The sequence below is a fragment of the Camelus bactrianus genome, chromosome 27, assembly GCF_048773025.1.
Source record: "Camelus bactrianus isolate YW-2024 breed Bactrian camel chromosome 27, ASM4877302v1, whole genome shotgun sequence".
NCBI lineage: Eukaryota > Metazoa > Chordata > Mammalia > Artiodactyla > Camelidae > Camelus > Camelus bactrianus.
The window spans coordinates 16,606,256-16,632,159 of NC_133565.1; the positions used below are offsets into that span (position 1 = coordinate 16,606,256).

Genomic DNA, 25,904 nt, shown 5'->3' on the forward strand with positions numbered 1-25,904 from the left:
GGGCCTTATCCAAGGAGTTGAAGGCCTTTAAGAGAAAAAGACTGAGGTCCCCCAAGGAGAAGCTCTGCTTGCAGACTGCCTTCAGACTCATGCTGCCACATCAGCTCTTCCCTGGGTCTCCAGACTGCTCTGCAGATTTCAGACTTGCCAGCCCCCACAAACATATGAGTCAATTCCTTAAAATAAATCAATCTCCCTCTCCCTCTCAGTGCCCCCCGGCCCCCTACCTACACACACACACACACACGCACCCTGTTGGTTCTGTTGCTATGGAGAAGCCTGATTAATACATGTGGTAAAACAATATTATTTGTTTCCAAATGTTATAGCTATACTTTAGTATGAGAATTCCTGAGCAAAACCATGAAACAATAAAAATACGAGGTAAAAAGCAAGCAAGTCATTCATGAATATTTACTTTATACCGTTACTGCCTTAACAGCTGCTGCTTCTTAACCTTACAATTGTTGATGAACTCTACAAGGACACTGTCCAAAGAAGTTAACAATATTGGGTAATAAATAAAGGTTCAGAAAACTGAAAGTCAGACTTTTCCTAATGCCTTCCTCATCTCCAATAATTAAAAGGATATGTTTATGAGAGAAACCACGGAAAAGACTCACATTAACAAGTAAGTGGATCCTCATTTTATGTAAGGCCTCATTTCCCTTTGATAATTCTTTTAGCAGAAGTTCCACTCTTTTCTACTGGCTATAAACAGCTAATTAAATTCATTTTATGATACTTCTATTAAATGCCTCCTCTACTTAACCCTGGAGAAGAGCTGCAGCTATGCAGAATGCAGGTTGCAAGGGAGGAATTCACACGAGTTAGGAACCTTTCTGCTGGCCATGGCCAACCTTCCTTAACCTTCTCAGAGACTACATATCCACCCCACTATGTGAAATGATGCAGGAGCGAGAAAGGTATTTTCCATCCCTGTTCTCAAGAAGCTAGTAGAGGGGCTCAAACATACAGAGGTGATTCTAGACCAAGGAGAAGAGGGAGGCAGTGTATGCAGTGCAGAGGTTAGCAGTATGGACAATGAAGCAGATAATAACTCTACCCCCACCAAGCTTTGTGACCTGGGACACTTCACTTAATCTCTCTGAGCTTCAATTTCTTCACTTCTAAGACAGAGATATCACAAGGGTTGCTGGGAGGATTATGTGCATTTGCAGATAAGTCAATGAGTACATTGCCTGGCACCACAGTAAAGGTTAAGCAATGTTCACAGCTGTGCTCTCTTTTTATCATTATAATAATTTTTTTTTTGGATAATACACTACAATACATGATGTGATAGTTAAATATTTGTATTAACTTGGCTAGGCCATGGTACCCAGATATTTGCTCAAACACCAGTCTAGATGTTGCTATGAAGGTATCTACTGTTCAAAACTTAAGATTAGCATGATGATATTCCAGGGAAAGGGAACAGGGATTCAATTCTGTGAATGCACGGGGCAGATGGGATTAAACAAACAGTTCCCACTGGCCAGAGTCTCAGTTCATGGAAGAGAATAGCAAATGGGCAAGAAGGCTGGAAAGGTCCGTCTCTTGAAAGCTAGAGTCACTCATCTCAGTAAGACATCATCGTGAAATGAACTGTCAGTAAAGAGAGACGGAAGCTCCATGATATGTTCAGTATGCAATAAAATGAAATGCTTATTAGTTGGCAATTTAAATTTTTAAAAAAATTTTTTTTTTTTATTGAAGTATAGTCAGTCTACATCGTGTCAATTTCTGGTGTACAGCATAATGTTTCAGTCATACATATATATACATATATTCCACTTCGTATTCTTTTTCATTGTAGGTTACTAAAAGATATTGAATATAGTTCCCTGTGCTATACAGTAGAAACTTATTGTTTATCTAGTTGACAATTATTAAGCCTTAGTATCTTTGATTTCTAACTCAATAGTTTTTATTATTTTAGAATAAATGGTGAAATGGTTACAGAAATGATTAAACATTCCAACTCTTAAATGGGTTATTAAAATGAGTTGAAATTTGTTACAAATGTCAGGACCGTCAGCTTAGGTATGCAGATACTTCATAACAATTATCACACAATTCCCTCTCAACTCAACGTTTTCAGAGCTGCCATTCAACATTTAATACTAATCAAACTAAATGTACAGTGACATCATTTTGCCACCGAGATTATGCTCCAAAACATGTATGTGATTTAGCAAATTAATTCTTATGCATTTTCAAACTTACCATTCCACCTACCAAAGTGTTAAAAGTCAAGAATGTTTAAATTCCCTTACCAAAAGAACCCAAATTAATCTCTTTTAAACTTCAGATAATAAACTGTCATCCACATGCTCACTACTGTGGAAACTGCTACCAGATTAACCCTCCTTTTCAGAAAGAAAAAAAAATATTTTTTTTTCAGCTTAAAATAGGAGGAAAAGGAAAGTGGTTCTGGAGAAGGAAAGAAGTTATGCCATGCAGATAGAATAAGCCTTGGTTTAGACAAAGGGTCTTACTGTCATCTTGGCAGGGCCTCCTTTAAGGCTTAGTTTTGTTCCATCTGAGAATGCATTTATTCTATTTTCATTCTTGAAAGGTATTTTTGCTGGTTGCTAGGGTTACTGTTTTCTTCTTTGGCACTTTAAAAATAGAGTTCCACTGTTTTCTGGCCTTCAGAATTTCTGATGAGAAGGCAACGGTCTTTTGAATCATTCCTTTGCATGTAGTTTGTCATTTTTCTCTGGTTGCTTTCAAGATTTTCTATTTATCTTTGGTTTTCAGCAGCTTTCCCTGTGTATGGTTTTCTTTGTAATCTATACTGCTCAGGGTTCACTGAGTTTCTTGAAAATGTAAATTTATGTCTTTTACCATATTTGGGAAATTTTTGGACATTATTTCTTCAAGCAATTTTGTTGTTGCCCCATCTTTTAGTATTCCCGTTTGGGGATGCCAATTATACACACGTCAGGCTTCTTTGTACTGTCTGGCAGGTCCATGATGCTGACGGTTATTCTTGTTTTTGATCTTTTTTTTCCTCTATGTTCTTCAGACTGAATCATTTCTTTTGATCTACCTCCAAGTTCACTGACTTTTCTCTGTTACACCATTCTGTTGTTAAGCCCATTGAGTAAAGTTTTTATTTAGATACTGTATTTTTCAACTTTAGAATTTTCATTTGTTTCTTTTATAGAGTTCCTATTTTTCCAGTCTATTCATTCACTGAAAACTTACTTTTCTTTACTTCATTGAGAGTAGGTGCTTTAAAACCCTTGTCTGTCAATTCTAACATTTTGGGTCATCTCAGGTTGGTCTCTGCTGATTATCTTTTTCCTTGATACTAGGTCATATTTTCTTTATTCTTCAAATGTTATATTATTTGGAGTTGTATCTTGGACATTTTGAAAGGTATATTGTAAACACTCTGGATTCTGTTATATTCCTCTAAAACTTAAAAGGAGTATTAATATTTTTGTTTTAATAAGCAATTAATTACTGCATTGGAATCAAACTACAGACTGTCTCTTGAGTGACAGCTCAAATCACACTTTAGTATTATTTTTTTTTAATCTGTAGCTAGGCTGCTTTATGCTTGCCCCATGGTGGTGATTCAGGTATCCAGTATTGCTTGTTTGAGGTGTGCGGGCAGCCCACACACACAAATGGACTATGATTCAAAGGATATTTTTTGGTATATTTATCTAACTCAGAACTTGGAATGCATTTCTCATTTGTTACCTTGAATGGTTATCTTAACAAACCATTTAACCAGTTTGTACCCAAATCCAGCTATAATTGCTGATTTACATAAGAAAAAGCAAAGCAGTGGCTTGGTTTTCTTTTTCTCATATAATCAGACAACTGAGAAAATAACTCTGCTACAGGACCACTTTTACTACTAAGTTCTCCTGGGTAAGCAAATGTGCCAATTACCACCCTTCAAAATTCTAACATGGGAGGGACTTCTTTATCTGGGTAAAATATAGAAGAACTGAAGACATTTACTCCCATAGTAACAATAAGAAAAATCCAGACAAAACAAAAACCATACTTTTCCAAGAAGTCAGCAAAGAGCATGGATGCAAGGAAACAGTAGCCATCCTCCAAGATGGCTCCCACGATCCTCCCCTCCTGGTATTCACTCCCTTATGCAGTCTCCTCCCACAATGAATAGGGTTAACCTGTGTAATCAATAGGATATAATACAAATGGCAGTGTGTGCCTTCAAGGCCAGGTCATAAAAAGATAATCCCATGCTGTAAATTTTCATTACTCTACTTTTCTCTTAGAGTATTTATTTTTTGTATTACAGTTATTTTTATACATTAGAATAAACATCTAAATTATCTTTTCCACAATTCTTAGCACAGTGCTGACTTGCTAGTTAATGCTCAATAATTATTTGACAAATAAATGAACATATAATAAGGAGGAGCTAACTTCACATTTCTATGAATATCAAAGATAATTTTGTGAGACTTCTGAGATTTTTTGAAACTGCAACATTTGTTATTTGCTATTTTTATATCCATTTATATGTTGTATACCCGATTCTCTATTTTCCTTCTGAGATATGAATCATACACATATCAGACTTTTTAATACTGTGCCACAGGTCCCTAAAGCTGTATTCATTTTGCTCTAATTCTCTTAGGCTTAATCAGAAAAGGGTAATATAAGTGTTTCAGATAGTACAGTATGGCAGAAGCTAGTGTGTTCCTATGATCCAGGCCTACCTCTGGGCTAGAAGGAACCTGTGATGGCAGTGGAGAGCCAAATGTGCTGATCCTTTGGTTCTCAGCTTAATATCATCTCCTTAGAGAGAATTAGCAGCAAGTTTGTTTAATTACTGACTGGATCCCTGGCTAGATTATGAGGCCCATGAAAGCAGGTACTGAACTGGAATTTTGAATACATTTTTGCCATAGAAATATTGTATAAGTAACCATAATTTTGGGGGTGTAAAATGGGTTAAATAACCTTTTAATGAGCTGGCTAGGAGTATAACCACCAGGACTGCATCCATAAGAAAGGCATTCTGAGTTAAACCAACAGATGAAAAATACCTTCGTATCATAGTTCATTTGTATGTGGGATGGCCTATACTCCAAAAACTACTAATATTAGAAAACTGATTGTTTGATAACTGTCCTTTTAATAATTTTATTTATCTTCTTACTACAATTACCAAAGGAAGATGCTAATAATAATAAAAAGTGTACACTATCTGCTAATAATTTGCACATTTTGCCTTACTATTTATTTTCTCAAAGATTCGCAGCTCTCATAAGTCTCACAACTTCTGCTACCAGATACCAAGTCTACGATGAAAATATATCTGTCCCTCTGCCCTGCACAAATAGAACTTTCTGACAGTCAGTAACATCCACATCTAAACATCTAAAGTAGAAGGCTCTTTATCTCAAGTAAAAGCTATTTCTTAGTTGTGGTAGAGACTTAAATCACATTTCAACGCAGCCTCTCAAGGCTCTGGCGTGGGGAGAGGCTGCCTTCAGCCTTGGAGCCTGCTTGCATCATTCCATGTATCTTGGTGATTGAGTGCATTTTACTTACCACTTGGAAAAATGAGGCTATATTATAGATGCTTTAAGAACTCATTAGGATTAATGAGTGAGTAGTATCACAGCTGTCACATAATCAGCCGCAGAAAAGTCACTGAGCTAAAAACTCCACCACATACTCTATTATCTATGCTTCACAGAAGGTTCTGGAATACATCTCTGGGCTTGTATTTCATCAGCCCATACAGGCACTGAATTCATCCAGGGCTCTTCCAAGATAACAACTGCATAATTTTTCCTAGGGGATGGCCACAACTCCTAGGATTACCCTCTCCGGAGCAATCACCGCTCAGTGCCCGTCCCCTGGCACCAGGCCAACAGGGGAATGGCTGCATCTACGTACAAGCTTGCTGTCATCCCTTTTCTTGCCAGAACTACATCTAGTATGAGCCAGGTTGTGTAGGATGTTTGAAATTACAAGGAGAGAGTCAACATGCTGGCTAAGCAGCGTCAAAGGTGTTACAAGTATCCTTTGGCTGCTTAAGTGAGGAAAGTCAGGCCCGTCAAAAGCAGGTTCTGGCAGCTGAGTTGTCCTGTATGAAGCTCACACCACTCTGGGAACCTCTTTCAGGTGGTCCTGTCTCACTGCTGTGGAAGGAGATGCTGAGGCCATCTTTCTAAAAGCCTGACTGAGTCGGAAAGATTATCGCTGCTCTGAAAATAATAGCCTAACATTTCCTATTAACTGAAACATCTGTTTTGGTGGCTAGAATCATGATCTGTATTGAGGGATTATTTCAAATGTTGAGTTCTAAATATTTCCATTGAAGTCCTAGATACTAGGGCTGACAGTGTAGTAAAATTGTCACTGCAATGGAGCACAGAGAAAGAAAAGCTTTGAAATTAATGCTGATTCCTCCAGTTTCTGTGAGTGATACTACTGAGTTTATAACAGTATGCATGGATTAATTTTTCTTTTGACTGGAAAATAATAAACAACTTACTGACTGAACGCACAGCTTACTCACTGAACTCAAGTACGATACTCTCAATTGCTTGCTCAACATTCTTGGCTTCTAAGGGTATTTGGTTTAGCACATTAAGACGAAAGGCAAAGTTGAACAGGATTATTAAAAGTAGTGTATATGAGTTTTACCAGGATCAATAATGGAGCAGAAACAAAACCAGCAAAAGCACTGAGTGATAGATAGTGTGAAATGTGAAAGCAGCCTTACCCACTGCACCCGATGACTTTGTTGTACAGATAGGACGGCAAGCCTTTCAGGTGAATGTTGTTATCCACGTACACATACTGTAGTTCTCGAGATCGACCTAAATCTGGATTAGAAAGAAAAGCGCTGTAACTCCTATAATGCACCAATATAATGTGAAATGTAAACATTAACACACAATATTAGAATAATTCAAAATTTCTGCTCTGGAAGCAAAAAACGTTGTAGATTTAACGCTAGGTGTGAAATTATGTCAGTTGCAATATGAGATTCTACATCAGAAAACATGAGTGCTGCAGAATTACTCAACCCAACTGAACCTTGATTATTTAAACTATAAAATGAACATTGGGAATATTATTAAATTTCCTCACCACATAAATATTCTATGACTTTTAATAAACAATTTTTATTTAAGAATAAAGTTTGTTATAGGTCATTTAGTTTCATATTTTTCCAGGAAAAAGTGTTACACAAACTAAGTTGGCAGCTCAGTCTACAAAAGCCTAGTTCTGCTCTTATATCGAGATTCACTGTGTCTCACCTCCCCTGGGCAGAAAGATGGGAGGAGAGGTGAGGGAGGCCTGGGGATCAGGCCATGGTTAGGCTGGGACCTCAGCAGCCAGGTGGATGTGGGAATGGATGGAACTGCCCATGGCTGCAGTAGGAGGAAGAAGCAAAGGGAACCCCGAGTCCCAGTCCCCAGTGAGGTATGAAGGTACAAGTGGATGGATAAGACCTATAGGACAGGGAGTAGGGCTGGAATGGGTTTGTACTAGGAATGGGAAGAGGTGAGAAAGGGGGACCAAAATGAAGAGTCTGCAAGAGGAGCAAGCTGCTAGCAAGAGGTAGAATCTAGATGTTTCCCAGAACTAACTGGGCAAGTGGTGAGGTGGAGCAAAGACCGGAGGAGGATTCAATAAGGAAACAATGGCACAAAGTACTGGAGGTGATGTCTGACCGACACAGGCAGCAGAGACACTTCCAACTGTCAAGGTCATCCCCTCCCGTCCACTGCGTGCTGCCCAGGATATGTTTGACCAGCTTTCCTTTCCAGTCCTGTCATTCACAGGGTAGGACTATTTGTCTTCATTGTCACGGAGGTGCACAACAGAGTCCTCAGTAGCCCTGCCAACTCTCTGCCCCCTGAAGCAAGAACATAATTTTTGAACAGTTTTCTATAGTTCTGCTTGTGAAAATAGGAAATAGGCAATAGGCTGGAAGATATCTTTTCTCCCCTCCTTCTATGGTTTAGGAAAGACAAAGGCCCAGAGAACTAAATTAGGAGGTTCTGAAGCATATCTACATTTCAAAAGAAAACTCATTTACCCATTAAGAACCTTTTAGGCACTACAGTAGGCCTTGGGGATATAGATGTGAATATGATACTGAGGACAGACATGAAAAATGATAACTGTAATACAATATGATCACTGCTATTAGAGAGGCTTGTATAAAGTTGTATGGTTTCACAAATGGGTTTTTGACAATTGGTTACATTAAGAGGGAGGTGGGTAATACATAGCTGAGGTAAGGAAGGGTTCATCATAGAAGACGGTAGGGAAGGGTTAACATTACCTCCTCTTTTCCACTGCAAGTCCTATCACAATTATCTTGCCCAGGACTAGCACTGGAGCAAGTTACAAAAAGAGGAACCAAAATTGGGAGCACTGGGAACAAGCAACAGAAGGGGAAGTGGCAACTCTTAGGGAGAAAAAAAATTACTGGGCTACTGGCTAGAGATACCCTTTCCTAGTGTGGTGGTTTTAAGGTATCTAATAAGAAACAGAATAGGCAGGAATGCTGTTAGGATTTCAAACAGTAAGTCACACAAGGCATTGTGGCTTCCTCTTTGCTCTCTCCCTTGATTACTCTTTCCAAAGACAACACCTTTGTAATGAGGGCCCTCCAGCAGCTTTACTGGAGGGGAAATGAGGCCTCCAGCCAACAGCCATGTGAAACATTTTGGAAGCAGCTCCTCCAAGCCCCAAGTGAAGTCTTCAGATCCCTACTGGCCCAAGACTGTTCCTCCCGTTAATTTTAGCATGCACCAATGCATCGTTTGCAACAACTATTACATGGTATTTATTCGTTCTGCCTACACTTATTAACTGAAATTGTTACCAGAGAGTGGGTTCTTGTCTCATCACAGAAAAAATTCAGAGACGAGATGCTAAGTGAGAATTTATTATGTGATAGTACACTCTCAAGGGGAGAGCAGGCAGACTCAGATGAGTAGCTGCCCTGAGTTTCTTTGGCATGCTGGTTATATGGGGTATAAAAATGAATGGGCAGAATATTCACTGGGGAGTGAGGGGTTTGGGGTCCTATTTCCTGATTTTTATCCCAGCTCCACCTTCCCCAGGGGAGGAGGGAGTTTTGTCCTTATTTAGTCTGGATCAGAAGTGTCAATGACGTCAGTGCACAATGGGTACTTCTTATCTGCAAAGCTAATTTTATTGTAATGAAGGCATAATGAGCAAAAGATTTTATTTTGGACACGAGAGATTTCCACCTTTTCCTACTTTTGTCTGCCTCCAGGACCCTTATTTATCACCCTAAAATGTGCAGTTTCCTATCAGTTTGGAGGTTCCTGCTTTTTTTCATCTGCCCAAAGCCCCCCACTGTTTATAAGATGTATGGTTTCCTGCCATTTGGCCCATGCCCCTTTCTCTGCTCATATCTAGTTATCTATCTGCCTGCTCCAACAAAATTCTACTGTAAGGAAGAGCCATCCCTTCTTCCCCATTTATTTATTTGATCTTTTTATCAGTATGCATTCATGAATATTTATTTTATTTTAAAGACTAAAACCCAATACCATTATTGTTTACTGTGTTGGTTAAAATCTCCCAGTTCTGGCAATTAGGAGCACTTAAGGTTGGCCCTTATGTTCTTTCAACAAGTTTTTATCCTTTTTAAAGTATCTCTCTACTTTCTGGCACCACAAGATATTCCAAGATCAGCTTGTATTTTTCCCTGCTCTAGCCCTGAAATCAATTACTTCTACAAGGTGCCTTAATTCCTTTTAATGGGATACGGTGTTTGGAAACCAGGATCTGAGCGCTGGATGTGCTCATACTATGGGAGTCCTACTCCCTCACAACTCCTTTGATATACAGACAAATCCTTTCATCACATATAGAAATCTTCAGACTTTAAAAGCATATAGAAAAGTCTGGAATTAAAAAAAAAAAAAGGATACTACATTGATAAAGTACAAATGAGCTCTCGTCCCAGAGTCTGCTTGTCAGAGCCCACAGGGGTCTCGAGGGAAGATTTCTTTACTTGAGTTTATGCAGCAGTAAGGAGTGTAGGATACCAATTAATGGAGCAGGAATACCATCTTAGAGTAAGAAGACTTGGATTTGAATTCTTGTTCTTCTATTTACTAAATGTGTTCCTCAGTTTCCTCATGTGTATAAAGGGGGAACTAATGCTGTCCCTTAATTTTAGTGAGAACTACCTACAAAGTTTATAAATTATCAAGCACAATTCTTGGCACACAGCCTTCTCCAATATATGGCAGTTATTACTATTCTCATTACTAGTGACATTTTTGGAAGTGTGGCCTACAGTAGAAGGCCAATTAAGAGAGAATTCTTTTTGGCATGCAGCAAAAGGTACTCTTTTCTATACTTTAATTGCACAGAAAAGAGTTGGAGGCAATAGCCTCTAGAGACAATGATTCATCTCTTCGAGCCAAGGACACAAAATGGGACATGACAGAGGAAACGCCTCTCTCCTCTAATATACACAGAAGAGCTTGTGCAAAGTCAATGAGGCTACGTGCAAAGATCATAATACAAAGTTAAAGTTGGTTTAGTTTCCTTTCCTATCCGAGTTTTATAGGGAAGAAAATAAAGAGTTGATGATTTTAAAATGCTATTTGTTTTAGATCTCATCTCTGGTTTTCAATATTCCAGGGATTTCTGACTGTACCTCCTGATTACTTTGTATGGGGAATGTAATTTTCTAAAAATTTATTTATTTATTTTTTGTGGGGGGAGGGAGAGAATTAGGTTTGTTTCTTTATTTTTAGAGGAGGTATGGGGACTGAACCCAGGACCTTGTGCATGCTGAGCATGCACTCTACCACTTGAGCTATACTCTCCCCTGGGGAATGTAACTTTTTATATATGCCCATGATGGAATCGACTATTTCCTACGGACGCTGAAAAAAAACATGAATCGGCTATGCTCAAATCTATTATACATTAGCTAGTAAAATACCACACAGACATGAGTATTTAATACAGACCTTTAAACTTTGCAAATAACACAATTTCACATACAGAGTAAAAGCAGTACTGAAATTACATGATGTAGTGGGCTTTGGAGTCAGAAGTGAGTCTGAATCCTGGCTCCCTGAACTAAATGCTCCAAGCCTGTTAACTGCGTCTGTGAAATGAAGGTAACAATGCCAATGTCATAGGCTTGTTATGAAGATTTAACAATGTATATAATGCCAAGCTTGATCTGTTGTATAGTAATTGGTACTCAATACATCTTAGTCTTTTACTTCTCTCTTCTGAATATAAAGAGAAGATCACAAAAGAGAGTGTAGGATTCTAAAGAGCACCAGGAAACTCTTGCTTTAGCTGACACAGCACAACCTGCTGGCCAGGCTGACACACCTAAACACCCACAAGGTCACACACTGTACAGGCAGTGCTGTGACAGCCTCCTGAAGTGTGCTCGTGGCCAAAAAGCCATTGGCTGGGAAACCCCCAGGCACGATGGAATGGCATTTTTAATCACAATGAGGCTGAAATACAAGTACTTTCTGCATGAGAAAAGCTTTGAGATATTTCTTTTACTCTTAAAACAGAAAATCTTCACTCAATAACTAACTTTGGAAGAGACAATTCATCTACTAGCTAATGAGCTGGTTTCTTTTCTTCCTTCTATTAATTTTAACATACTGATACTTTTCAATAAATATATCATGTAGTAATATTTTTTAAAGTTCCTGTGAAAAAAATTGCTCAGTATGTGAACTTTATAAAGTAAGGAAGTTGTCCATCTGCATAGATGCTAAAGCAACAAAAAACTTTTTCATGTGGCTTTTTAAAGTGCTGTACTGTGCCTAAAATGCTTCCCTTTTTTTTTCCTTCCAGACTCCAGATCAAAGTATTGTTACTTAAAAATTAGTGAAAGCTAGCAGCCCTGCACAAACTCCAATTCTTCTTCTTTTTTTTTTTTTTAACTTCAAGGCCCTGGCATATGCAGTGCACACAGTAAGGATGGAACAAAAAGCTCCTGTGTGTCTAGGCTGTTGCTCTTTTACCATACTGTTGAAGCAAGCATAGAATGATAGCATGGGCCGGACCAGATAGGATCTGTTTACTGCACAATGACCAGCACGAAACTCATTTATTTTACCAAAAGGTGAATGATGTATATTCTCTTTAACAAAATGATAGGGCAATGGAACCCACAACATGAAAGCAGCAGACCAAAGTAGGCTGTTTGGAATGCTCTATCAATGTTATACCAATATCATAGTTCAATAAATCTGATATATTATTAATCATAATTATATTTTTAATTACTATAAAGTCTGGGTTTCTTCACACTGAAGTCAGAATAATTTACAATGTATTCCAAAATAATGTTTAAAACTAATTAAATTACTTACATGATGCACTTTATAAAGAAAACTTTTATTTTATTTACATATTTATTTTATTGAAGTATAGTCAGTTTACAATGTTGTATTAATTTCTGGTGTTCAGCATAGTGATTCAATTATGCATACACACACACACACACACACACACACACACATACATCCCTTTCCATATTCTTTTTCATTAGAGGCTATTACAAGGTATTAAATATAGTTTCCTGTGCTATATAGAAGAATCTTATTGTTTATCTATTTTATATATAGTAGTTAATATCTGCAAATCCCAAACTTCCAATTTATCCTTCTACCCCTCCCCTCCCCCGCCCCGGTAACCACAATTTTGTTTTCTATGTCTGTGAGTGTTTCTGTTTTGTAAATAAGTTCACTTGTCTCATTTTTTTTTTTTTTTAAGATTTCACATATAAATGGTACCATATGGTATTTTTCTTTTTCTTTCTGGTTTATTTCACTTAGTATGACAATCTCCAGGTCCATCCATGTTGCTGCAAATGGCATTATTTCATTCTTTTTTATTGCTGAGTAACATTGCACGGTATATATAACCACATCTTTATCCACTCATCTGTTGATGGACATTTTGGTTGCTTCTATGTTTTGGCTATTGTAAACAGTGCTGCTATGAATATTGGGGTGCACATATCTTTTCAAATTAGAGTTTCCTCTGGATATATGCCCAGAAGTGGGATTGCTGGATCATATGGTTAAGTCTATTTTTAGTTTTTTACGCAAACAAAACTTTTAGACTATTTTTTCAGAAAAATAAAATTTTTGAAGTGCTAGCTTCTCTAAATACACACATATACACATTCACACTCCATTAAATATTTTACAGCATATTCTTTCTGATCTATTCAACTTTTACCAAATAAAATTTCACAGTGAACTATAATTTATTAAGATACTTTACACAAAGGAGATCATCAGCAACTATTAAATTAAAATAAACTGATTTTAATGAATTTGAATGGCTGAAGGCTTCCTCCACAGCTGGTTTAAATATTCAAACATCAGCATCTCTATTTGTGTTGCACAATTCAGGTAACAAAGAAATTATTACAAGCAATGGGCTAGACACTGTGCCAGGTGCTTAAGGTACAAAAGTGAAGACAAACTCTGTCCCAACCCTCTTTCACAGTCCAGTGAAACAATAAAAGTAGTTTGTATTGACTGCATACTTATGTAGTATTTATGAGTGATATAAGTATTTTAAACAGCTCTTATTTAATTCTTACAATAGTGCTATGAAGTAGGTATTAATTAGTATTACCCCACTGCTGAGACTTAGGTGAATGTAACAGCCTTTCCAAGCCCAAGATCACCAGCTATTAAATGGCTGAGCTGGAATTAAAAAGCATGCCTGCCTGCTTCACCACCATCTTAGTTAGACAACCTCCCTTAACAGATCACTTCCATATAAGCAGGGCACTCCCACATAATGTAGGAAGTGATCCTACCTAGCAGGTTGCATGGGTGCAGTGGGTACCTGAGGACTGATAATGTGCCCAAACATCCAGGTGTGATGTCAGGAGATGCTGCCAAGGAGACAAACGATGAACAAAATATCCTTTTGCTTCTTTTAAAAGATCAGATAACTGGTGAGGTAGTTCTGACTTACAGATTTAGGGCAGCAATTTCAAAAAATACCAAGAAATCCTTCAGGGAAGATCCTAGAGGAGGAGGCTTCATGCTGACTGTCTGGCACAGACTTGGGGATTACGGCAGCAACCCTTCCAGCACCACAGCAGCCAGCACAATGTCTTCACTCTGCATCTTACCTTCAGCTCTTGCTCAGCTGGACTTGGACCTGTTCTCCCTTCCCCTAAATTTAAGGGCTTTTTAAAAAACTATGACTGACAGAAATTCCAGATTCTTGCTTTAAAGTCAACTGACAACATCTTCCAGACTTCCCTTGCACTGCACATTGTTGTCACATAAATAAATTAAGAAACGAAATTAACAAAAACTTTGCTGGCAAAGATTCTGCTCATGAATCTAGCCCTCACACTACTTATTTTTTTTAGGTTTCACATCTGTACCTTTTTAAGAATGAGCAGCAGTTCTTTTCTAAAATAACTGATATTTGAGGAAAACAGGGTTCACTTTCTCCTATTAATCACTCCCTACCCCTAAATCATACTCCAAAACTTAGAGAAAAATGTATTTCTCCCTTTAAAGCTCACTTTAGGTGAGCTTTTCTCTTCACACATTAGCACGGTACGGTTAATGTTTGCCCACACTGCACAGGCCATATTAAGTAACCCAGTTAACTCAGTCATAATAAATAATCCTGTTAATGCCCTAAGAAAACCTTAAGGCCTGATATGATGAAAAGATTAAAATTCAAGCAGAGGTAGTCATTAAGACAGCGGAAAAAAGTTAGATGGGTAAGCAGCACCAAGTTACAAATACTTGCAAAAAGACAGAGCTCAGAAAGCAGCTCTATTTTTCTTGAAGAAATATGCATTCCGGAGTTATAACTTTGCTCCTGAAACAGGGTCTATATGAACTTTAATAACAGAGTAATTCTCTCCCATTTCTTCCCACTACTAGCTTTTGAACCTTGTTTTCAAGCCTTTCTTTTCTCCTTTTTCATTATGTCTTTGATTAGAGATCTGCCCGACCATCCCTACAGAACACGATATTAGTGGCACATTTGGGTCCCTCCTTGAAAAGCAGTCGAGATACCTTCTGCGGAAACACAGGACTAATTCCAGCCTCTGGGACTTCTGGTCTGTACTAGAACAAACTTTTTAGCACTGAGATGTATTTAAAGCTGTAAACTTTGCAAATTATTCCCATCAAACAATGACCTCAAGGCAGTACTCCTTCCAACTGCAGATCAAACACATTCCATGGTTCAGTAAAATACAGTTTACATTCATCTCTAAGTCAGAGATTAAGGAATTATTAACTGGTTTCCATCTGGTTTTCTTACTGGAGTTGAAGTTCGAATAGTTTCACTGTGTGCACACAAATATTTTCTTAAAAAATAGTAAACAGCAATCCTTCTCCTGACTTTCTAAGCAGATACAGAGAAAGCAGGAACAAGAAGCAATAGAAAAAAAAATGCAGTTAAAGATTTGTGTCTTTTATATGCCATTTGCATCAAGAGAGGGGATTTCAGCATGGGTTTTGAAAATGCCTACTAACTAGTTTCTAAAACTGCACCAATACTTGGCATAAACTTTATTTTTCCTACACAAGGTATCAAATTCCTACTCTAAAAAACTGGAGTGATCTCCTGTTAAGTGACAAAAGGGAAAGTTTTAAATCCTTATCAAAGTTACAGCATATAACCCACAGCAATAAAGGAGCTCTCATTTCACTCACAGTACAAGTCCCTGGCACACAGAATAACTCCTCCTGAGAAAATAAATACTTTACTACTAGAATGTCCAAGGAACAACAACTCTGGGACTGATTTAGAAACAAAATAATTTCCCATTAGTAGGAAGCTATTTTCTCACTAACCCCTGGATTTACTACGTGGTAGTTTACGCACCAGGAGATTCTGTAAATCTCAAAGTCATATGCCAAGAATTCATTCACTGTTTTCTGAATGAACACTCAAAAAATCCCCCTGTTAACGTGGGGACAACTTTTGTTTTCTCATTCTCTTAAACTACAGAAGTTACTGACACTGAGTTTAGCTGACACAGCACTTCCTGGGGGCTAAAGAATGCTTTCATAGTCAACTTGTAGATGGGCAGCCTCATAGGACTTACATCTATTATTTAACATTAAATAAGTTGCAAACAGTAGTGAATAATGGCTTATTAACTAACTATGCAAGGGAAACCAGGAATACCTAGTAAAAAAGCCTTAAAGAAAAACCTTTTCTTTGTATTTTCCAAATTTTCAGAAGCCCAGAGGTGAGTCACAGCTCTATGAGCTATTCAGTCCACAGAGCTATACTGAATCGACAACAAATACTCACATTTTAAGGCCTCTATTAAATCTCACAGCACGAGGCTCAAGCGATTAATTTCCCCTCCTCCTCACTGATAGTCACTGGTGGGAACAAATTTCTGTGTGTAGACTAATCTGTCACTCAGCTGTCATGGTACAGTTGTAAAAGGAGCATCCTCCTTTCTTGATACATCTTTTCATCTTAAAAAGAACACACTTCAAGACTGTTGATGATTTAGATAGCATTACAGGTGATTTAAGTCATCCTTACTATAGCTTCTGCAGTTGATTTCTGAAGAGGCTGTAATCTGACATTCCTTTAAGGAGCCCCATTAAAAGCTGCTTCTCTCCTAAGTCAAACTTCCCTAGCAAGAAACTGAATTCAGTAAGTAGCTCCCTAAAATAAGATTCCTACCTCCCAATCACAGGGAGAGATATTAAAGCATCCATTTCATAAACTTTCAAGTTCCTACATCGTGCGGTAGAATCATGGTTAAACACAGGAACCTTCTATTTGAAAACTTCAGCTGTGTGTATGTGTATATACATCGCATCTCCTAACTGCTGTCAAGAGACATCCCTACTTGCTAAGTTTCCAAGAACAGTTCACTTCTCTGAGGAAAGGCTGTGCCAGCAGCTGCAGGCCTCACTTGACTCTGTCCGGCACAGTTCTTAGCATTAGATGGCTGTGGTGTATCAGAAAGGAGTTCAAGGAAAGGTTTCAAGTACACAAACTCCACGGAAGGAGAGCTATGGATTTAATTATTTTCTTCCTAAAGACTTAACTGAATTCCCTTTCCAAATCCACCTTCGGTGGCATCAAAATCCAAAAATCATAAACCAAAATGAGACTGGGAAGATTGTTGATATTTCTGTCAGCTTCAATTTCTTTGTCTCCACAGAAAATGCTGTCTCTGATCTCCTGAAGCCCTCTTTGGGCAACCTCACACTGCAGCCCTCTGCTTGTCTTATCCATTTCTTTACAAAGCTCAGCTAAGCCACCAGCGCTTGTCTTTGCTCCTGCTCTTCTCAAGGAATCTAGTCCGAGACCAGAGCCAAGCACTGCTTCAGGCAGCCTGTCTCCTTCTCACTGCATGATCGGCCTCGGCATCCTCTTGTTCGTGTGTCTTTCTGTAGTGAAGTAAAACCTGCCCACAGGCCTGCGTCCTGCCAGGGTTGTGAACCTTGTGAGCTGAGGTGGCACCAAGGGGTGTGTGGGAGCTGTTTCCATATCCTGGGCGGCCCATGGCCTCAGGCTTGAGAGCTGTGGTCACCTTGAATGGTGGGAGGGACCCTCCTCAGAGCCCAGCACAGGCCCTCTTGCCTCTCACACCCTTTGATAATATATTAACCAGTTCACAAAGGAAAGCCTCTCCTAACACAGAGGCAAGACTTTGTGGCTGACAAGAGACCTGGAGACAGAAACTAATCTCTAAGGCTCTCCTCACCATTGAACACTGAGTGCTTTAGAAGAGAAGCCCACCTCCCAGGCACACCAGCACTTAGCACAGTGCGCAGAGAAGACTCTCCACTGCGTAAGTGAGGGCCCAAAGAAGAGGGGCAGCCAGGCGAGGTGTGGTGGATCCACCCTCTACCCAACAGCCACTGCTACCACCAGGACCACCACTGCCACTCAGGCCATCTGCTGCTGTAATCATCAGGCGTGACACATGATGTCACTCCTGGACACCCCAAATGTGAACAGTGGTCAGGCTCCTACTGGAACGGCTACCCCTCTTCCCCCAACACTACTGCCACAACAGCACGAGCTTGGCTATGTCACTGGCGAAACAACAGGTAGGGATGAGCGGCAAATGACCAGGGGAGTGAGACGGCCCAAGACTGAAAAAAAAAAAAAGCTATCTTATTCAACTTCAAAATGACTCTAAAGTAAGCAGGATAAATGTTCTTATTTCCAGTTTACAGATAAGGAAAATGAAGCTCAGAGACGTTTTGGTGATTTACTCCAGGTAATGCTCTATAAAGTGGTGGAATCAGTCTAGAACCTGTATCTTCAGACCTGTAACCTGACGCTTGTCCACGCTGATTGTTCTACAACCTGTGGTTAATGCAGCAGGTATATTTATTTTCTAAAATCTATTTTTATTTGATCATTTCCTCACTTGAAAGAAAGCTCTGATTTCTTAGAAATGTAGCTTGCTTCTGAAATGGTTTTACTTTATTTTCTTGATTTTTTAAGTATAGAATTTAATTATATTTATAGAAAAGTAATCTTCTTAAACTGGATAATTATTTATTATTGATCAAATTGATTTTCATGCCTCCCAGGATTTTCAAGTTTTCTTGAAGAGATTTTTAACTGCAAATAATATGTGAACTGTATTATGTTGGAAAATGTTTCCTTTCAGGGACTAGTAAATTATTCACTTCATTGCCCTCAGAGATAAATTATTCATTATAAAAATGCTTTTATGAATAAAAGCATATATGCTTTTTTGGACAGTTTAGAGTTCTGTGGGGCTTCAATTTTATTTTTTTTTAATGGCAGTTTTGTTTCTTATAAGTTAACAAAATAATTCAATCTCAGTGCAAATAAATGCATTGTTTTATCACAGGCCTATGTTCTTTAACATCTTATATTAAAATGGGCCAGCTACAGAAATCTATAGTGCATAGTATGTTATTTATTGTCCAGAGTGACGTTTCTAGCTCAGGAGGCAGTTCAGCCAATTTTAAAGTCTTCAAATTTTCTACTCTGGTTATCTGGCAATACTAATCATTAGGATACCGAATAAAATTGTTCTACACGGAAGTCAACATCTAAGCAGATATGTTTGTACAGTAGCTATTCTTTCATATTGCTCAATACCCACTGTCAATTTTACAGTTATATATATGTTAATATATGCTTATATATTATATATACATATATTTTAATTCCTTTCTCTGAGTAAATCACCTCATATCGCTTATGTATCTCATGTCTCTAAACAAACTTTTAGCACAGATTTCTTTTTTAAAATATGAAATCCCTAACTGAAACAAACTTTGTTAACTGGGAATGATGCTTTGTTGACTGCAAAAATGGATTTAGAGAAGCATCAAGATAAAGAGAATGAAGGAAACTAATCCTTCCTAGTCAAGGAAAGAAAGGCTTCCCATCTTGTTCTCTAGCTGTTTTGCTTTACCATTTACACATGATTACTTACCAAGTGGCAAAAATGCAAGACGGTTTCCAGCCATGGAGAGCTCATTGAGGCTGGGCAGCTGGCAAAGATGGCGGGGCACACACCATAGACGATTTCGGTCCACGGTGAGGTACTGCAGAGAAAGGCACAGGTGAAGCCTCTCGGGTAAAGTTAGCAAACGATTGGTAGAAATGTCTAGTGTCTGCAGCTCCTTCAAATCGCCAACCTCTACAACCAAAATCAAAATTAAGATAAATTGCATCCTGATTAAATGAATTAATTAAATAAATTAAATAAAATTAATCAATACTGTAACAGTTCAACCAAATAAAAATAGTAGCTGCAGCTCTTTCCATAGACATGAATGCTGAAGTGCAAAATTCAAGTCTAATATGCAAATAATGCAATCTAGGTAGGTATCTTTAAATTAGCCTGCCTGAATTTTTTTAAAAGAAGAAAAGTGCTGGCCTGGAAAAAGGAGAAACATCAAGCAGTGACTCTGAGCTAGAGGTCTGTTATTATGGCTTCTGCTGTCTGATGAACTGAAAGTTGTTGCAAAGGTGACAGAAGAACAATTACAGTCACTTCATGGCACCTGGTTCTTGCTACTTTGGTGGTTTTACTTTCTAAGTAGATGGTAGGAGACTTGAAAATATAAATTATAGTATCAAGGTAAGCATACTTTATTCATGTGAACTAAATAGGAAATCTCTGGATGAAGAATTAGGATGTCTTTTGGAATTCTCACCATGGTAAAGATCATAATAATAAAATAAAATTATGGTAAGGTAGTATTTTTAGATGTTGTCCAGCCATGTGGTTCCTTCTTTAAAAACCCACTCAAACTGTACATATCCTGTGAAGATTTACTTTAATTCCACCCAAATGAAATCCTTCCATTTACTCCAATATTCCCCCATTGTTGATGTCCATAGTTGTAAACTGTTCCACGGTGAGTACAATTATGTCCCTGTCTCATACACCAAATCACCAAGTCTGAAGGTGGGGAAGTTCTTTATAAGGTACTCTATTCTTCTAAAGGAAAATCACCATGAAGCCTCTCAGAGCAGAGGAAGTCCTGCTAACCAGTCTCTAGAGGAGGCCATTACTCTGTCCCAGGACAGCACACTGCACTCAAGGCTCTACAGGGAGCACTCTGTAGGACAAGTCGACTTCTCTCATATCACAGACCTTCCGTGTTGAAGCCCACTGTAATGTCATCTCTCAGCCTTCTCTAACCTGACCCTACTCCACAAGCCACTCCTCTTAGATTAGGGTTTTTCATACTCCTGCCACATGAACGCACCCTGCTGGGCACATTCCAGTTTGTTCAGGCTTTGAATTAGAATGAGCATGAGCAATGTCTTCCCTACTGGAGAGAAAATCTGCCCTCTTGGATATCCAATTACACAGATTAGCTTTTCTTAAGAGCAAACGGCTTGGCAAACTATGGCTTACAGGCAAAATCTGGCTGATGGCCCACTTTTGTACTAACCACAAGCTAAGACTAGTTTTTTATTTTGAAAGGGTGGTAAAACCCAACAACAACAATTAGAGCAAAAAGATATATATGTGACAGAGACCATATGTGGCCTGCAAAGCCTAAAAATATTTAGTATCTCACAATTTACAGAAAAAGTTTGCCAGTCTTTGTTATAGACTTACTCTTAACAGAAGCATTTTTAATAACAATTTTCAATAAAAGTAATATAAGTGCAAAAATATATTAATTTTTAGTTATTTGTCTAATATTTAGAAGGGATTTGTGGTAGGAAGCTCACACTGTATTTTCTAATTTCCCCAATACTGAGCAAATATATATTTGAAGACAGTAGGCAGGATTCAGTGAACAGTATGTGACTCTGCAAAGAAGTTTTGTTCTGTGCGCGCCTAGTGATGTACATGGGAGTCGGTCTCTCTCTTGGCTCTATTAGCACAGTATTTCCTCTAGCTAAGACTGCCTGCCTATCTATTTTAGATAAAAAATTGCTTCTGATTTGGAGTGTGTCAGGGTAAGGGAGCTGAGAGAAAAACCATGTTTTAGAATTGAATAAAAAGAAACAAGAAATCTTTCTGATCTCACTCTGTAAAGTTATTATGGGAGTAAAATGGGACAGAAATGCAGCCAATCAGCTTACACACCATGGGGTCAGGTGTTGAGAGAAGAATGTGGCAAGGTCTCTGTCGTTGAGAATTACATATAAGAGACATTGAGTGATAGGAGCTTAGAAAAAGAAGAGTAAGATGAAGAGCTGGAGAAGCTTTCGCAAAATTTATTGAAGGAGATGAGAACTCAAATAGGTCAAAAGGAAAATGGATATAGCATTTCAAGCCAGGCCTGGGGATGCAGTTGAAAGCATGAGGAAAGGTATGTAAGTGAAAAAATAAATACAGCATGCACAATGGACTATTTGAGACCCAACAAGTACCAAAGATACTGATGGGAAAGAGCAGAAAATAAGTTCAATACAGAGGGTCTGGTGGAGACATGGATGTCTGGGTATGAGAACACTGGGTAGAGAAGTCTGGGATCACTACAGTGAGAGTGTAACACTTCCTGAAGATTCTCAAAGAATGAAAGGACTCTTTTTGGAAATATCAGAATGGTAAATGTGCAGAAAGCAATGAAATGGAAAGAGACTGTAGGCTGGAAAAACAAGTAGACATTTGATGAAAACAGAGCCAGTGTGAGGTGTGACAGTTTGACGGTAAATTCCAGAGATATTTTAAGAAAAAAAGAGGGTATGTTTGATTGAAAATGGAAAATGGTGAAAGAGGAAAACAATCAAAGATAACTTAAAAGTTTCTACACCCTTATACTCTAAGTATGGTGACGTCAGTGCTAAGCACGTATCTATTTGTAGAAAAAAATTTAAATTACATCAATACTTCTGAATTATAGTATCTATAAGCCACTTACTTAAAGGAATTTGAAAAATCCATCAAAATCTCATGGGAGTAAGCAAAATAAATTATTTTCATCTTTATTTCAAAAATAATTAAATGTGTAAAGAAGTGTTTTGACTTGGCTGCAAAAATTACTAATGCATTGACCACCATTTTAATTCCGTATTGCATCATTGTATTATGAAATGGGGAAATAACATGTTATGAATTTGAACTTTCTATAACTTGATGATTTACTTTTTAACAGATCGATATTCACACTGTGCTTTGACAGATACATACACATTTTCAGATATTAAAATTAATAACACTTTTGACAAAGAAAAGGAGAACACATATTGTCAGTACCAAAGGCCAAAGTACTAAGGAATGGGAAGAGGAAAGAACAGCTGACATTTCTTATTTCTTATATGTGATGAATAAAAAACCATTTTATTAAATCTGAAACATGTAGGACTGCATATATTAAATGAACAAAAGTAACAAAAGGACATTTTGCCTAAGTAGCTTAATATATAGGCCTTTTCATTTGTTAGAAAAAAATCTGAGCTAATTATTATTCTAGTTACAATACTGAATGGAATACTATATATAATATGGTTGGAAAATTAATGATTTTGTCATCCTATGAAAGTACTTGGGAAAGAGAAATAAAATTAAATAGCTTCTCAGGTGTAGTGAATTAAACATAATTTTCATGACCATTTTATAACAGGCCACAAATATAAGACTATATATGGTATCTTTATTCCAACAAAATTTAAAAATATACTTGTTAAGTTCAGCTGATGGAAAGTACATTTTTAGAAAACAATAGAGTCAAAGATTTATATAAGATCAAATGAAAACAATTGTACAATATATCAAAATTTATTTATGAGAAATAGGTAAGAAAGTATGTAATGAAAAATTTAAAGCTTTAAATATCTATATAAGAAAAGAAAGTTCTCCAATTCCTTACCTAAGCTTCCACCTTAAGAAATGAGAAAAAGTAGCAAAAATTAAATCCAAAGTAAGCACAAGAAAAGAAATAATAAAAAGTATAGTGGAGATCAATGAAACAGAAACCAGAAAAAGAACAGAAAAAAAGGAAAAACAAAACTTGGTTCTTTAAAGAGATCAAGAAAATTTATAAGACTTTGGCTAGACTGACCTAAATATGTACATATATACATACATATACACATTCATTCTTTCATTTACACACAATCAGAGAATGAAGACATAAATTACCAAAATTGGGAATAAAAAGGTGGGACATCACCATCAACTATACAGAAATTTAGAAGACTATAAGGGTGTACTATGAACAAATTTATTCCAACAAATTAGCAACTTAGATGAAATGAACATATTCTTAGAAAGACACAAAATTACCAAACCTAATTCACAGTCATTAAAAATCTGAATAAATGTATTAGAAGTAGAAAAATTTAATTAGAAATTTAAAAGCTTCCCACAAAGAAAAGCCCAGGCCCAAATGGCTTTACTGGTGAATTCCATTATATATTTAAAGAAACAATAATATACCAGTTCTTCATAAGCTCTTTTAGAAAACAGGAGGGGAAACATCCCAACTCATTCTCTGAGGCAATACTACCCTGATACTAAAGTCACACAAAAAAACATCACAATATAAAGAATTCTATAAACCAGTATTCATCATGAACATAAATGTAAAAATTCTTAAAATATTAGCAAACAAAAGGTAGTAACATATAAAAGTAATTATACAACATGAACAAGTGGGATGCATGCTTGTTATTAAGGCTTGTTTAAAATCTGAAAAATCAATGCAGTATACATGGTTGCAGAAGAAGGACGAAAACTACACGATCATCTCAACAGATCAGAAAAACCATTTCACAAAAATCCAAAAACCCACTAATGATAAAAAATTTCAATAAACTAGGAACAAAAGGTAGCTTCCTCAATCCAATAATGAGCATCTACAAAATACCTAGAGCTGAGATCATATTTAATGGTGACTGACTGACTGCTTTCCCTGTTAGATCAGGAACATGACAGGAAGGTCCACTCTCTCTACTCGAGGTTCTAGCAAATGCAGTAAGGCAAAACAAACTAACAAAAAGCATCAAGATTGGAAAAGAAGTAAAGCTTTCTTTATTCACGGATGACATATTCCTTAGTAGAAAATCCTAAGGAATTCACAACAACTGTGACTGAGTAATAAAAAGGAATAAACTATATACGCACATAACAACACAGTTTAATCTCAAATGCATTATGCTAAGTGGAAGAAGCCAGACTCAAATGTATGGTTCCATTTATATGCTATTCTGGAAAAGGCAAAACTATAGAAAGAAAATAGAATAATAGTTTCAGGGCCTGGCAGGGTGTGTACGAAGGCTGGCGTAAGGGCATAAAGGAATTGTGGGGGGTGCTGGAACTCTTCTATATTTGATTGTGATGGAGGTTACGTAACTTGAAAGGATGAACTGTCCTGTGTGTTAAAAAATAAAAGCAGTAGCACAAAAATTATTTCCAAAAAAATTCTTTCTAAAAGCTAAAAATAACATTTCTATTAAATATAACATATAAATTAAACATGTATATTTAAAACCTCCATATACTGATTATCTGAACATTGTAAATCTGAATAATTATTCTTGGTATAAATTCATATAATTTAATCAGTTCTTAATTGTTTTTAATTCTAATAATGTGTTACTTGCATTTTTGAAGTCTTTTTCAAGATGGTATTATGTTTCTTTTTAATAAAATTATTTATAATTAATTTTATTAATTAGCTTACTGACACCTTCAAAAATATTTATTGTTATGCCATCTTAAAATTAATGTAACTGATGTAAAGTTACAATGCATTCTTTTTGGAATACTAGTAGAATCCTACTCTTTTCAGCTGGTCTCTGGGTCACCACACTACTTCCCAGGGAGTAAACATCAGCTGGGATGCTTTATTTCCTTACTGTGCCTAGAATAATCCTAACTTCCAGCTGTTTGCATCGTTTACTTTTATGCTAAATATACAATACCTTAACTTTTCAGCTACTTATAGAATATCCTGAAAATGATTTCATTACTGCCACATAGCAAGTACTTAGACTAAGCATAAAAATAACAGTAGAGTGCCAATTTCAAATGAAAAAACAGTAAGTCCCCTTTAAATCATCATTCTCTGCTGATGCACACTGACCTAACCTAGAATTTAAATGGGAATGGGAAGGAAGCCACCCACTCCATGCCAAGCCAGTGACCACAGAGAGTCAATAACAAGGCTTGATATTTTCAAGTACTGGCTTTTTCCGGTACCGCTAAAAACAGCTCTAATTTGAGCTCCAAAGCACACTGGGTTAGGGAGAGCATATAGAGAAATAAAAGACACTGTTTCAATGCCAGACAAGTCCCATTCTATATACAGTAAGTGTCTCTATATTCATTCTCTTTCTCTTGATTGGGCTGTGGAAGGTACATATTCTGGTATATGTAGAAATAGGTTCAAACCATCAGCTGTGCAACTCTGGGTTATTTACTCAAATATTAAGATCGTTGGTTTGATGTTAATTAA

General features: G+C 37.3%; 1 protein-coding gene across 2 annotated transcripts in view; it reads right to left on the bottom strand.

Moving 5' to 3' along the window:
• Positions 1–25,904, bottom strand: part of LRRC28 (leucine rich repeat containing 28) — a 102,752-nt gene that overhangs the window by 27,138 nt on the left and 49,710 nt on the right. Inside the window, exons 6-7 of one of the 2 annotated variants that reach the window (XM_074354206.1) lie at positions 19,469–19,675; positions 6,740–6,842 (exon numbers count right to left, since the gene is read on the bottom strand). In XM_074354206.1, the coding sequence (XP_074210307.1) occupies positions 6,740–6,842; positions 19,469–19,675 (310 nt within the window). The remainder of the gene's footprint in view (positions 1–6,739; positions 6,843–19,468; positions 19,676–25,904) is intronic. The other variant, XM_074354207.1, reaches the window with a different exon arrangement.